Source organism: Priapulus caudatus, unplaced genomic scaffold (assembly GCF_000485595.1).
Source record: "Priapulus caudatus unplaced genomic scaffold, Priapulus_caudatus-5.0.1 Scaffold402, whole genome shotgun sequence".
Classification (NCBI taxonomy): Eukaryota; Metazoa; Priapulida; class Priapulimorpha; order Priapulimorphida; family Priapulidae; genus Priapulus; species Priapulus caudatus.
In genome coordinates, this window is record NW_014577463.1 from 18,434 (window position 1) to 32,393 (window position 13,960).

The 13,960-nt window shown below is 42.8% G+C and overlaps 5 protein-coding genes across 5 annotated transcripts in view; 1 reads left to right on the forward strand and 4 right to left on the reverse strand.

Annotated features, from left to right (window-relative positions):
• Nucleotides 1-651, reverse strand: part of LOC106809993 (lysosomal thioesterase PPT2-A-like) — a 3,528-nt gene extending 2,877 nt beyond the window's left edge. Inside the window, exon 1 of the mRNA XM_014813244.1 lies at nt 298-651. Coding sequence (XP_014668730.1) covers nt 298-456 — 159 coding nt within the window. The 5' untranslated portion in view covers nt 457-651. The remainder of the gene's footprint in view (nt 1-297) is intronic.
• A 303-nt stretch (nt 652-954) lies between these two features.
• LOC106809994 (exosome complex component CSL4-like) lies at nt 955-1,763 on the reverse strand. Its single transcript, XM_014813245.1, has one exon. The coding sequence runs from the start codon at nt 1,749-1,751 to the stop codon at nt 1,128-1,130; it is 624 nt and encodes a 207-aa protein (XP_014668731.1). The 5' UTR covers nt 1,752-1,763; the 3' UTR covers nt 955-1,127.
• Nucleotides 1,764-1,790: 27 nt separating this feature from the next.
• LOC106809996 (DNA-directed RNA polymerase I subunit RPA12-like) lies at nt 1,791-4,326 on the reverse strand. Its single transcript, XM_014813250.1, has 4 exons — nt 4,027-4,326; nt 2,406-2,503; nt 2,084-2,193; nt 1,791-1,882 (listed from the first exon to the last, which is right to left on the reverse strand). The coding sequence occupies exons 1-4, from the start codon at nt 4,178-4,180 to the stop codon at nt 1,858-1,860; spliced, it is 387 nt and encodes a 128-aa protein (XP_014668736.1). The 5' UTR covers nt 4,181-4,326; the 3' UTR covers nt 1,791-1,857.
• A 249-nt stretch (nt 4,327-4,575) lies between these two features.
• LOC106809997 (multifunctional methyltransferase subunit TRM112-like protein) lies at nt 4,576-8,749 on the forward strand. Its single transcript, XM_014813251.1, has 4 exons — nt 4,576-4,755; nt 6,955-7,056; nt 7,395-7,487; nt 8,173-8,749. Exons 1-4 carry the CDS (start codon nt 4,678-4,680, stop codon nt 8,272-8,274), a joined length of 375 nt encoding a protein of 124 aa, XP_014668737.1. The 5' UTR covers nt 4,576-4,677; the 3' UTR covers nt 8,275-8,749.
• Nucleotides 8,683-13,960, reverse strand: part of LOC106809987 (patatin-like phospholipase domain-containing protein 7) — a 39,419-nt gene continuing 34,141 nt past the window's right edge. Inside the window, 4 exon segments of the mRNA XM_014813239.1 lie at nt 8,683-9,983; nt 10,966-11,062; nt 11,249-11,377; nt 12,889-13,077. Coding sequence (XP_014668725.1) covers nt 9,811-9,983; nt 10,966-11,062; nt 11,249-11,377; nt 12,889-13,077 — 588 coding nt within the window. The 3' untranslated portion in view covers nt 8,683-9,810.

A 13,960-nucleotide genomic window follows, 5' to 3' on the forward strand; every position in this document is an offset into this window, starting at 1 on the left:
GTGAGGGCATATTTGATCTTGCTAAGGGCGTATCTATCAATGATTCAATGTATCATCAACTTACGCTCGTAAGGTCTATCATCCCCCTGACCTCTGTTTGATCTGGCTCGTTTAGCTATTTCTGACTAACCCTAACCCTATATATATATTAGTCAGAAATAGTTAAACGAGCCAGGTCAAACAGAGGTCAGGGGGATGATAGACCTTATAAGTTATATCTGCCACACTTACACAGGCTAAAGACGTAAAGTAAAGTCGTAACGAGTCATTCACTGTTCGACGGTGGAAATAACTTACCTCTTCAATGTTTTTTTTCAATCCGACGAGTTCGTCTGGGCTGTCGAGAATTCCGTGAATAATTATTACTGGCTTATAACATTGCGCTGTTTTGATCAGCGCCAAAACAACGCAAACAACTCCAAATATTTCCGTGTATAGCGACGAACTTGAGGACATGTTTATTGACAGTGATCACGCCACTTACATGCAGCGCCATCTGCCGAGATTGTGAGAAATAACACCACAGTGTAAGAAAATAAATTCACGTCCATACACATACCGTCATACGTACGTTAATGATATGAAGAGTAAATAATACTAATAGTTATCTATTACCTACTATTGGTTACACACATGTGATATGCAGTAAATACACCAAGTACTTCGTTTGGGATTTTACATGTTTATGTCAATGACAGCATAAGTGCTATGCCGCGAAGAGAGTGCCTGCATGAAATAAATAAGCAGAAAATGGAATAAAGTAATATGTTTATGTGCGCTTCATGATATCAGGAGTAAATCCTAGGTTCTATTTATAGATGTACTATTACACTGCTACAAACTCAGAATTGACTTTAATTGAGAATGTGCATATGCTAATCATTTCCAAAAATCTTATGATTTTTATAAAACCACATTACATATAGTCCATATAAAAATATTACATAACTTGGCCTCACTTTAATAATTGTTTTTATTTGTATTATTTTATATGATATCTCTGTGAACAAACATGAAATGTGTCCACTTTTAACATTTCGAAATCATCACCGCCTATATAGACCGCACGAATACGAAAGCATGAACAGATGTCGCGCGACACTCTTGTGATATGGTTTGCATACTGGCTACGACGGCGTAGTCACGTCCGCGGGAGCAGCGATGGTAACGGCAGACGGGGGTGCCACACGCGCCACCTTTCGGCTCTCCTTTGCGAACGTGCTTGGGCACTGCATCTCCGTCCAGCTGATCGGGATCATGGGGGCGCCACCGTTTTCCGCGCGTGCGATCACGACCCCGAGCTCGTTCTCGGCCGTCGTCAGCAAGTAGGAGTACTGGTCGCCTAGCGACAAGACACGGGCGAGGATGACATCACCTGGCCGGAAGCAGCGGTACATCTCGATGCGGTCCTTCTCGGTCGCGCGCACATCCTCGCGACGCACTTGCCCGCGGAACGCCTCCCGCAGCGCGCTCTCGCCGACGCACAGCATGAGGCACTTGCAGAAGCGCGGGTTGACGTGCGTCACGGTTGCCGTGACGATGGCGCCGACGTATGGCATGGCGCTGCGCTCGGCGTCATGGCGGACCTCTGTGACAGTGCTGCCGCTCTCACCGGCGCTCTCGCAAATGTATCCTGCGAGACTCGCGTAGATGAAGCCATTTCGTACGTACGTGCCGCTACCAGCAGCGTGGCTGTCGTCGGCCCGGCAAAGCCGCTGTCCGGGAACACAGATGCTCAGCGTTGTCTTCATGGTTCTATTTCTTGTGGCGCTATTCCGAGGAGCGAACGACTGCGCACGTTTGTGAATGTCTACAGTTACCTCAGAATGTCTACAGTCTTACTCAGCTATCGGTGCCTTAGGAGTATTCCGTCTCTTTAGTGCTAAAAACGGGGAAAAAAACTGTAAATAAGAACCTGACGTTTCCATAAAATAGTAAAACATGTCTAAAGGTATATATGATGAAAATCGTTGCTTTACTCGTAAAACCGATGGTCAATTGCACAGAAACTAAGAGTGATAGAAAAACAGTGAGAGGTGCAGTTTTCGAAAAAGCTACTTATGTGACGACGACGTTTACTAACTTGCAAGCAGGGCAGGAATAGAAAACAGTCTGGCCTTCATCTACTGATCTAGTCTGTCTGGTGGTGTATGTCATTCCTTCATGCCCACATTTGGAACATTTTCTATCAACCTAAAAGAAATAAGACTAAATTTCACAACACACAACTTTACCACACGATTCTTGATTTGCTTAGCACAGCAATACATTATATTTAAAAAGAATATTAGCAAGCAATACACAATTCAAATTTATGTGAAAGTAAAACCCATCCTGTAATATATTTGTATGAAGTGAATCTATAATTACAGGAAACTGAATCGTATCAAAATCATTGACCATACCAATGGCCCTGCAATGTCCTGGGATGAGTGAGTTGTCCCTTGTTTTTCTTCACGGGCGTTGAATACAATTTTTGTGTTGATTTCTATTTTAGCAAACTCTGAAAGTTATAAGAGCTTAATAAGATTTAGCAGTTTGATGATTCCGCTTTTGTATGACAATGTACACATTCTAAAAACTACAATATGCTATTCACTTTTCAATATCAGTAACTCTGAGTCAAAAGTTTGCCCACTAACAGGCTACTTTGACAAAGCAGCTGGAGCTACAAAAGTCTCTCCAGACATTTGCTGCCGTGACAAAGGTACGGGAACAGAGGCAGGTGGAGAGCAGAGAAGGGAGAGTACGCTCTCGGTGGCCACTGCAGGTTGCGTTTATGTATATCGTAATATATATACAGTGTTTCCCCTCGCCAAAAAGGTCAGCGAGGCCCACCCACAGGCGGCGAGTAACAAATTTTTTGGTGCGCTTGCCACAATCCAGAGAAGCGAGCCAATTGGCAAAACAGCAGGGGGGACTCGCCATGCGAGAGGGGTCCGGGGCATGCTTGACCCAAATTTTTTTTTTTAAGGAAGAGGATGCAATTTGGTGCGATTCACCAATATTCTGAACACTGTATATGAGGACTCTTGGAAATCCTTTTTCAGTCGTCAAAAGGAACAAACAAGCTGTCTGGGGAAAGGTTTTACTTTCGTTTCTCCTCGGCAGTCTCGGGTACCCAGCATGGATCAATGCGTGCCGCATAGATCGCAAAGTTAAAAGTGCATGAATCTTGAAGTATATCAGTTTCATTGACTCTTAGATATCTAAATGATATAAAAATAGTCGACTTTCTAGTAAGAAAATTGGGCCGAATTCAGTATGCGATCGGTGATTAAGTGCGTTAGCAGGGTCGTTGCCCTCACTCCCATGAGTAAGCCCCTGCACGAACATATAAACTATATTGTTATGCGGGTATTAAACACTAGGCTACGCTACAGCCGCAATCGATTTCTATAGACTGTCACGAGGTTTTGTTCGTGATGCGCGATCATGCAATGAGGGAGTCCATTCCTCTCAGTCGAGATGTTTTGGATATCCGTCTCGTTCAGGAACCAGAGGGGTAATTAGAATGCGCTCCCCGTTTACAAGTCTGTCTAAACTGCCGTTGCGATAACCGTAGTATTTCAGCGTAATATGAGGGAAAAGGTGCCGGTCTAGTTTCGGAGAGGCGAGATGGTGGCCGACAGTACAAAAAAATTTGAGTGGCTCGGGCGTCCGGGGTCGGCACTAATTTCGAACGCTGGTCAATAACGTGTGGTTATTGATGGGGAAGAACAAGTAATTTTCGTCTCAAGCGAGGCGGTGGTTTTTGGATAAATTTCTGACGTGGCAGGTGAGATTCGAGCGGAGGCGCCCGCCTCGCTCGTTGTCAGATTGCAGGGCAACACGTGTTATATATAGTACCTAGTATATAGAATAAACAAGTAAAACATGATGATTGAATGCCTATGCTATGGCTATGATTATCGTGATCATCAACCACTGCCAGTGGCAGCTAGTGACCGACCGATAAGCCTCTATCACCACATAACTAATCTTGATTGATTGTTTATCAGAAGGGCATCTATAGGCGGCGCTTACCTGTCACGTCAATTGCGTAGCTACAAACTCTGCATACGACTACGTCGTCGCGTCCAGGAAGAGGCAAGATTGCTCCGCACTCCGAACAAAACTCTATATCGCTCGTGAAGGATGGTTTAGACTGAAACTTCGAGCTTTGCTGACTGGTCGACATTACAGTTTAACAAACACGTCCCCACATCTTCATTATTTATTTAAAATGCCGGTGCTAGAGTAGTTGTTTTACCATTGTCATTGTCACGCGATAGCGGTGCACTAATGCGGTTTGTAATGGGCGCCGCCATGTAAAAACCTACCCCGTTAGACGTAGGACGCATCATATACATTCTCGCACTTAAAATTATATCGCTATTCGCATAATAAAATTTATTGTTACTGTTAAATATGTGCATTAAATAATATTTTGCACCTATTACATATACATGTTAGTAAATGCATAGAATTTATTTTACTTTTGATTTTAGTTCATACTAGACTGGTTCCCGATCCCACCTCTCGGTTTAGGCCAGTGGCTTAGGCTCATCGAGTAATCGAGGTGGGAGCGAGTACCAGTCTAAGTTCATACATGATTCAGGAGAGGCGAATTGTTTTCGCATGCTTCGCTGTACGATTTCAACGTTTATCGTTAGTTAATTACCATCATAAGTAAAAATGAAGCTGTTGACACATAATATGTTAACTTCTAAATTCATGAAAGGGGTGGTGAAGGGCTACCCACTAGGAATTGTGGTAAGAAACTAAGTAGTAAATGTTTATGAAACAGTGACTGAGTAGTGAGTGAGTGAATGCCGAATGGCTTGGCTGTACTCCCCGTAGTCTAGCTCCAAGAAACGGTATTGCTAGGGTTAGAATACTGACTGTGTATATTGACGTTAGTCACACAGCCTTGTCGGGTTAGGCTGTAGTCTAGCTCCTAACCCAACCAGTGAGACATGATACAAGTTTGCGTTGCACAGCTTGGCTTTAGATCATGAGGCGCTGAGCGGCGCTGACAACACGCACTGTTCCAGGGGATATATGCGCACGCGACCGCGGAGATGTTGAGGTATGAAGCGCTGCCCGCAGTGGATACGTGCGCCACATTGTAGACCCGGCGCACGTATCCACAGCGGTCAGCGGATGATCTTGTGGTTTTATAAAATAGCAAAACATATACCCATGATACACTGTACATACTAACCTACCACCAGGCTGCCACCAGCCCAGCTGCTGTAATCTAGGCGTTAACGCGTTGACCTTATGTAACCCACACGTTCGAACTGCGCTGGCGACTATGTGTCTGGAAAATCGCCAGATAACGGATAAGCCCTCGGCTCAGCCCGCTGCTCTCTGCCGTGCACGCCGTATAAGGAATAATGGGCGGGGCTTACGGTCTCACTAAAATGCAGATTTACGAAGAAATTCAAGGGCGCAGCGTGCTAAATAGCACGTAATTTTTGTTAACAAGCCACTAGCTATCGATTAAGACAGTTCACGAGTAGATTGATGCGGCAGAACGTTAGATCAGCAATTTCCTGTCGAAATACATTAGATGTAAACTTGCGTGATGAGGGGCGGAGGGCGATGCCTGTTTAAGCGTGGCACTGCGTGCCAATCATCGGGTTGCGCCCTGGTTTCGACGCCCATCACGTCCAGGCTGTGTGACTAATGTCAATATACAGCCTGACATCCATCCATTGGAAAATCGTGTACCTCTACAAAAACTACCGAACAATTACGTATATCTCAAATAAAATAATCATCTAAGCATTTCGGCCTTGTTTTATATCAAGTATAACCTTTACCTTATGATAGTATTCCAGCGTTGTTATTAAAACGAATATCTCAGTTCGCTGTGCACAGTGTAAATTTCAACCAATCGCCAACCGCCATGTTTGCACTGCGCATGTGCTTTTCGATCGGAATGCGGAAAACCCGAAACGACATAACATACCATAGCGTTGCAACTTGCGTTGGCGCGAGCATAAATAAGCATCATATACTCGTATATATATATAAATATTAAAACATTGAAAACCAGGAAACATCAATCTACAACAACTTAATAATTATCATTGCGAAGATATGTACTTGCCTTGTGTTTAGGCCAATGCACTGTGAAAATCAGGTCCATTGCCGATTTTAGTCGCACCGAACATGGCGGACATGGCGGCTTTCTTGTTGTGTTCATCTAATTAAACTCAGAAAATATGGCATAACTCATTAAATAAGTAGCGCCCAGTTACCGCTAGCAAGCCAGAGGTTTATAGATTCATTTGAGCTATTACATGTGACGCTAGCTGTGTCGATGTTTGGATACCGAGCCAACTACACGTTTTTATGGGGCAAGAATTTGAAAAGGTATTCTAATCCTAGCAATACCATTTCTTGGAGCTAGTCTAGCTCCAAGAAACGGTATTGCTAGGGTTAGAATATGTATATTCACGTTAGTCACACAGCCTGGTCGGGTTAGGCTGTAGTCCAGAGTTTACTCCTAACAGTCCTCACTCCTGTTACTGTTAGTGTTAATGTAAAGCATTAGTGTTAGTACACTGCGTGTACATATATATTCCCACCTTTACATGAATATGTTACGGCCGACTACTGCTTTATTCATAATAAATTGAACTCCAAGTAGTAGTAGTACTAGTGTGTGTTATAAATTAAAATATTATATTGTTATACGTAACTTGCGTTATTTTATAGCCTTGGAAAAAAGACACTAAGACAGTGATTATGTGTACCGAGCCATACATGTCAGTTATGGACTGACACTTATATAATGTTGGTCTTCCATTGTATGTTTCACTGTTTTCGGTATCTCTGAAATGTAACAGTAGTAGCTGTGTTATTTGGTCCATAGTGAACTTGCCTCGCCGGCAAACCTGACCAATGTGTCGAGTTAACCGGTGCCCGTCTTATTCGTATCATTCTGTTTTTTGTTCTTAGGCATCGGAAGTGAAGGAAGTAGCCGTAGACTACAACCCGGACTTTGTTTGCCGAATGATTCCAAAGCTCGAGTGGGGCTCGTTATGTTCAGCTGCTGATTCTGTACGTCACTATAGACCGCAGATTTTCCTAGTGCTGCTCTTCGGTCAATACCCACAGTCAAATAAACCATGTCTCGTTTTACTCTATTCGTCATATATGCTGATAGCAGGGAAAAAATGTATTTTTCGGGGGCTACTTTTCAAGCTCGCGTGCATGAAAATAGCACTCTAAAATTTCGTTTGCATTAAACTCTATGCAAATTTACTGGCACTTTTTGGCATTTCGGGGGCTATAACGCCCCGAGCCCCCGTGTATTTTTTTCACTGGCCGATAGTGCTGTGCTTTATAACACAGCGATTTAATCATAAAAACCTTAATGTAATTTTTTACATTTTTAGATTGGGAAGCTTGGAGATTTACCAAAAGAGTTGCCAGAAAATATAGAAAGTAATCAGGACTTTTTGAAAAAGGTTCATCATTTATTGATGGAAGTAAGTATACATGCCTTTATTAACTTATCATTTTAAGGGATACTTTCCCCTAGAATTTTAGAGTATTATGATAGTAAATGCATAAATAATAGCATATACTTACAAATTTCTATAATTACACATTAACGTTTGTCATACAACATTGAACTTCGAAATATTCAACGGTATAGCTGTCAATTTTAAAACATTTGAAAAAAATATTTCAATGAATGTTGAACCAGCCATAACACTTTTTATATAGCGTAATTTTTACCTATTTTAACTGAAAATATCCAAAGAACCTAGAGTAATGTATCCCTTTTGGAGTTTGTGGTGCCCTTGTATATCATTTTACACATATATGATGAATTACTTTGCTACTAGTAGTGTAGAGTTAAATTTGAGATGCTGATGTCTGTGTCTGTTAGCATTTGAAACTATATATGTTGCTACCACACCATCTACAAAATTGGTGTTGGCATGTCAGTGTTGAGCTTGGTAAAGGCACAGAACTTAATGCCAGCCATGCTTTAAGGGTCTCTCAAAGGTAAATTTATTATTAGCTAACTGTCATCATATGAATTACGCATCTGTTGCCTGTATCAGATGATGGTTGTTTAAAAACATGAATTGTGATTTTCTTCTCCAGCACAGATCGAAGTATAGATGTTGTCATGAATTATACAACAGAAACGTCTATTTACAGGTGGAGGTAATATCCGGAAACTTGATATGTCCAGAAACGGGAAGGAAGTTTCCCATCAACAACGGAATCCCAAACATGCTGCTCAATGAGGATGAGGTCTGACTATCAGCATGCTGATCTTTTGTTACTTGTATATTTGTCTAACAGCCGATTGTAATCACCACTTGACCACTGTACAGAGTTTCAACATAAGATCTAGTCGCCTTAGCTGTAACATGCATTCCTAGACCATATCACAGTAGAATATATGAAATATTAGGTTACCAGACAAAACAGGCTGGATTGGTGTTCGTATTCTGATCATGGAGCAATGATTACAATCTGCCATCGTCTGTATAAATTTTAACATTCCTGGACAAGCCATGTTATATAATTTTACCAGCTTATTTTTCCACACCTCTTGTGTACTGCAATCTCATGCTTTGCATTCCTTATAGCAAAAAGGCACTGATGTTCTGCTTAAAATTGGATTTAATTAGAATGGGAGATAAAGATCCTTCTCACTGCCAATACTTGTATCTCTGGATTTATTTGTTATCAGCACCTTGTAAAATACAGTATATATAATAAAATTGCATTGATGATGTTCTATATAGTTCCATATAGATAACCTCGACTACCCATTTTGCAACATTGCTTTAATGTTACATAGCAGATGCATCTTCCACATCATATACATAAAAAGTTATGTGTAAATAGCCAAAGCAGAACCTAGGTTACTTCAATGGTTCATAACAATGTACTTGCTTTATATACCATTTCCTGCAAAGCTACATCTTTATTGTTGCAACACTGAAAGTTGTTTAATATCTGTACTCCATGTACTCGAGTGACGCAAGTAATGCTACTCAAGTGAAAACAAGAAACCATAGCACCTACCCCTATACCATGTTCAGATCACGAGGGACCCGTTAAAGCAAAATTAAAATCATGTTAACATCATGCTAATGTTTTAGGCATGGCATAGGCCACTGTCCTAATCGCTGTCCATTCTCATTAAGATTTTTACAAACAAGTGCATTTAACATGTGATAAAATAGCATGTTACACTAGTATCAGCACATTTAACATCCTTGTCATGCGCATAACAGCTCGGGTACCATTTTGTTGGCGAATATCACAGTAAACCGAGCAATAAGCTCAATAAAGCTTGAAACGAAACTTGGCAATGTGACAAAAATACTGTCGCTGGCAAATATTGACAATTCACAATAATATCAACATATGCTCCTGAGCATAACATATCAAATCCTACAAACACATTTTGGCACACAATAGGAGAGGATGAAAGAACCCTAAACCTCTCTGTTTCTCTGTTCCTGTCATTGCACTACTATGCATACTGGAAATGAATCGACTAAAAATGGTAACCAACTTCATTACAAACCACTGTAAATGCAACGTGCAAAATACAATGCCTACACATCATTGTAGATTTCACTCGCTAACGCGTCTCTCTCCTAAGCGGAATTTCTCTGCGAGAAGTTTGCCATCGATCGAACATAAACTTAGTAAAGACGCATCAAACCGCACCTCAGCTCAGTGTTTCTTCTCTGGTTACTATACAGTTACTGCATGGCGTCGAATCGCCTGCGTCCACTAACTGTCATGGCGGCAGTAGCAACAGTTGCTGCAATGCTACTTGCTACCGATTGTGAAGTTGACCGGTTCGCTGAGCGTCTGCTTCGCGTTGAGGTCTCGGCGTTGCCGTAGCGATGAGCCGTCTTCTGGCGCTGACTGCGTCGACATGTCAGACTGCGTGGTCAGGTCAAAGTTCATGTCGTCGAGCAGGTCATCATCTTCGTACTCGTCTGCGGAGAACGTACGGACAAGCGAACGGTGTTATAGCGACATATTGTTAAAACGATCGTGTTTCAGCAACGCAACCGAGAAAGAACAACGTTTTACAGGTCTGGAATTGCGAAACTAGCATTTTAATACTGCAACAAAGAAGCAGTGGCGTTTAATGATTGCTGATGGCAATCACGTTTTTGTTGAGTTTTAGCATTGCGACATAACAAAAATTGCTGTTTAAGCTTAGAGAAACAATCCCCGAAACAACAGCTATAGCTTCTTCGAGACAAGTAAATTTGCAAGGTCATAGACAAGGTCACAGCTATCATGCAAGTAATGTAATAAAATCAGGACCACAGTCATAAACTAAATCAAAAAATTCAAAAGCAGTGATGCAGTTGCAGAAAGCTAGGTGAACTACTTCAAAACGATTATAATCTTTACCATGCAAAAGTAGTTGGCACAACGAAAAGCATTGCTGCACGTGCAATTAAAACAAAAAAGAACAACCTTGCTGCAGAAGGAATCGTTGAGGTGGGCCGTGTTTAAAAAGAACTAGATTCGAATAGTCGTGATATGAAACCAAACCATTCACTGAGTGAAGGAGTATTCACCACACCCAGTGAAAGTATTCAATTGATGCATGTGAAGACTACGTATACACCAGATGTCAACACATTGCAATCTGATCATGCGCACCGCACCTATCACGCAGTGAGACGACACACATAATAACAACGGCCATACCACAGACGAATGTACTACCATTCTTCACTCCCTCGGCTGTGTTGGCATGCACCGACACAGCCTGCTGTAGAACCAGGGGTTCGATGTAGTGTAAGGAATCGTCCTAGGTGTGCGTCCATGAATGACAGAGCTCACTTTAAAGCTGTGCACAAGCGTTGCGCCATTGCATCGACATCGCCATGCTTGTAGGAAGCGGAAGCCGAAAGCAGCTGTGCTGGTGAGACGTACCTTCGAATGCAAACTCACACTCACCGTCGCTAACTGACGACACGACCGAGGACAGCGGCTCCTCGATGCGGGAGACCAGCGTCGCGAGGTTCGTATACGACTGCAGCGACATGATGCGGTTCTGAAACAAGCGAACGTATCAGTCGATGATCCAAATTCCACCGCGTTATGGACGCGGTGAAAAGCGAGGGGATTTAGCCACACAATCGCTTGTTGCGAGCAGGTGTTTGCCTGCATCCTCTTCGAACCTCTAGGATATACTTGCAGATTTGATTAATCATCAATTATTAAAAGTAAGGGTACTCACTTCTCTGTTGGTCCTGTACACGTGGTGAGAGGAAGCAGTTGGGCTGTGCTTGTCCTTCAATATTGAAGACAGCTTGCCCGATTTCTTCATCTGTTCAAAGATGGCCTTTCCATGCCTGTAGCCAACATCCTATAATAGAGAGAACTAATTAGAATTTCATGTTTAGCAAACTTTGTTGCAAATTTTCAAGGAAGTTGATTCCAAGCACATAATTTTTTATTGGCTACCACCGTGACTCTATGCATGTAAATGTATAGCAGAGCTCACACTGCACACAGGCAAGCATAGTATCATACCACAAATTTTCCAGCACACACAACCAACCCATCGATTGAGATTCTGAAACACTTCATACTTTGTGTTCCCTTGCACATCGTGTCCTTAAAAGATATTTGTTTACCCTGACACGACCCAGTAGGTCGGCTCTTTTTTTTTACGGCGAGGGGGGGTCTTTTTACAAATTCAGCGTGGTATCTACATGCTCGGGTGTGCTTGTGTGGAGATACCTTTTATGTTGAATGTTTCTTTTCCTTGGTACATATAATGTATTGAGTACAGATTTATATAATGTACACTAATACAATTTGTTAAAAAAAAATATCAATAACTTTTTTTTGAGTCGGCCCTTTTTTGGCAGGTCGGTCGGGCCGTTCTTCGACCTCTAAGCTCTAGGATATCACTTGCAGTATTTGATTAATCATCAAACTGATTAAGAAGTAACAGTGACCTTCACTTCTCGTGTTGGTCTGTACACGTGGTTGAGAGGAAGCAGTTGGGCTGTGGCTTGGGCCATTCAAATATATTTGAGACTAGCTTGCCCGATTTCTTCATCTGTTCAAAGTGATGGTCCTTCCATGCCTGTAGTCCAAGCATCCTACTATGATAGGTCCGAGACGATGATAGAATTTCATGGTTTAGGCAACAAACTTTGTTTGCACAAATTTTCAAGGAATGTTAAATGATTCCACAAGCAGCAGAAATTTGTTCCTATTGCAGCTACCCATCTGTGGACTATGCATGCCACAATGTATAGCAAGGAGCTCACACCTGCACACAGGCACACGCATAGTATATCACCACAACCTTTCTCCAGCACCAAACAACACCAGACCCATCCACTGAGATTCTGAAAACACTTTCACCTCACTTCGTGCCGCTTCCCTTGCACATCGTGTCCTTAAGGGCTTGCTGGTGTGGTAATGGATATCAGACATGGCATCGGCGTTGTGGGCCAATCACTGCAAAGCCAGGCATTCGCGACGAGTTATTGCAATGCTGACGTGAACACTCAAGCCACAATTAAAAAATCTTTGTTTGCCTCATCCGACGCCAGGGCTAAAAAAGTTCTGGGGTAGGTAGTTTCAACTTCCCTTGCTTTTTTTTGAGGGCGGGGGGTCTTGTTTCACATAATTTCAGACGTGGTGTCTGCATGCCTCAGGATGCCTCTGTGTGGAGATACCTTTATGTTGAATGTTTTCTCGTTTGCTTATCGCGGTCACATATAACTGTATCTCCGGTACAGATTTATATAATGCTACACTGATACAATTTGTGTTAAAACAAAGAAATCAATAACTATTTTTCCGAGTTCGGCGCTCTTTTGGCAGTGTCGGCTCGGCCCGGTGAGGGCCAAACAACACAATACTTTTATATAGGCCGCCGTCACGTGTTAGTTTTTTCGTCCACAGGAAACTGCCAAACTGCAATGTCTTGTACATGTCGATCGTGGTCGCACGTACATGACGTAGTCCTGCTTCCTTAACCTGCTCCAGTTGACGCACGCACGACACGTAGGCCAGCCGCGACTGTATCTCTGTCATTCAGGAAACCTCATTGCGGATTGACAACTCGGCATGCAGGCCGCTCTACTTCCGACAGCTACATCTCTCTACGACACGCACTCGCAGGCGGCGGGCTTACATCTCTCTCCACCCCACCACACACAGCGGCCACATCTCCTCTACACCACACACAGCGGTCTAACATCTCTCTACACCACACACAGCGGCCTACCATCCTCGCTACATTTGATGCCGCACATGCACACGGTGCGATTGGCATCCACCAACAACATCCCCGTCACAAACCTTTGTGAAGCTGCATACTCTACGCCCTGATTGGTGAGGCCCCGGCCACCATCGTTTCCCATGAGCAACCACAGCACCGCGAAGAGTCTACATCGCCAATAGTTACTGAGGTCACTGTCGTTTGGGCTTCCGAGCATCGGACGCTATCTAATGTGGTCTATGCTCGCCATTTATTCATCACATCAGCCTGCCTACATCACAGGCAGCAGCCCAACAAACCTATGTAGTATTACGCAAGGTCTAGAACGACGTGATTAAACGGAGAATTTTGTGAGATATTGACGATGATTACACAAGCGAAATTTCTGGTTCCGTGTATTTTAGTTACGGTGCTACGTTCCGTTCCCGATTGTCGCGTATTAAACATAAACGACTATCAGCTACACCCGGTAATTCATTCAGACTACCGGTAGTTGTCCTTTCCTATATGTGTGTCATACAAGCACCACGTTTTTCGTGATACTTGCACATGTGTTGCGTGACAACATGAGAGTATTGCATGTGTTTGTTTAGCATAGAATTAGTCTCGTTTGAACCTCGATGGCACGAGAGGGAGGTGGGCGGGGGGGGCGTCTTCATTAGTAATATGACGTCGCCATTAATAAACTTTCGCCAAGAATTAAAC

Excerpts from the sequence above, each read along its gene's own strand:
- LOC106809994 (XM_014813245.1), bottom strand. The coding sequence starts at position 1,751 with ATGAAGACAACGCTGAGCATCTGTGTTCCCGGACAGCGGCTTTGCCGG.
- LOC106809996 (XM_014813250.1), bottom strand. The coding sequence starts at position 4,180 with ATGTCGACCAGTCAGCAAAGCTCGAAGTTTCAGTCTAAACCATCCTTC. Across the intron at positions 2,504-4,026 it reads CTACGCAATTGACGTGACAG|AGTTTGCTAAAATAGAAATC; the intron begins GTAAGCGCCGCC and ends TATAACTTTCAG. Across the intron at positions 2,194-2,405 it reads AGGACATTGCAGGGCCATTG|GTTGATAGAAAATGTTCCAA; the intron begins GTATGGTCAATG and ends TATTTCTTTTAG.
- LOC106809997 (XM_014813251.1), top strand. The coding sequence starts at position 4,678 with ATGAAGCTGTTGACACATAATATGTTAACTTCTAAATTCATGAAAGGG. Across the intron at positions 4,756-6,954 it reads GCTACCCACTAGGAATTGTG|GCATCGGAAGTGAAGGAAGT; the intron begins GTAAGAAACTAA and ends TTTTGTTCTTAG. Across the intron at positions 7,488-8,172 it reads TTCATCATTTATTGATGGAA|GTGGAGGTAATATCCGGAAA; the intron begins GTAAGTATACAT and ends GTCTATTTACAG.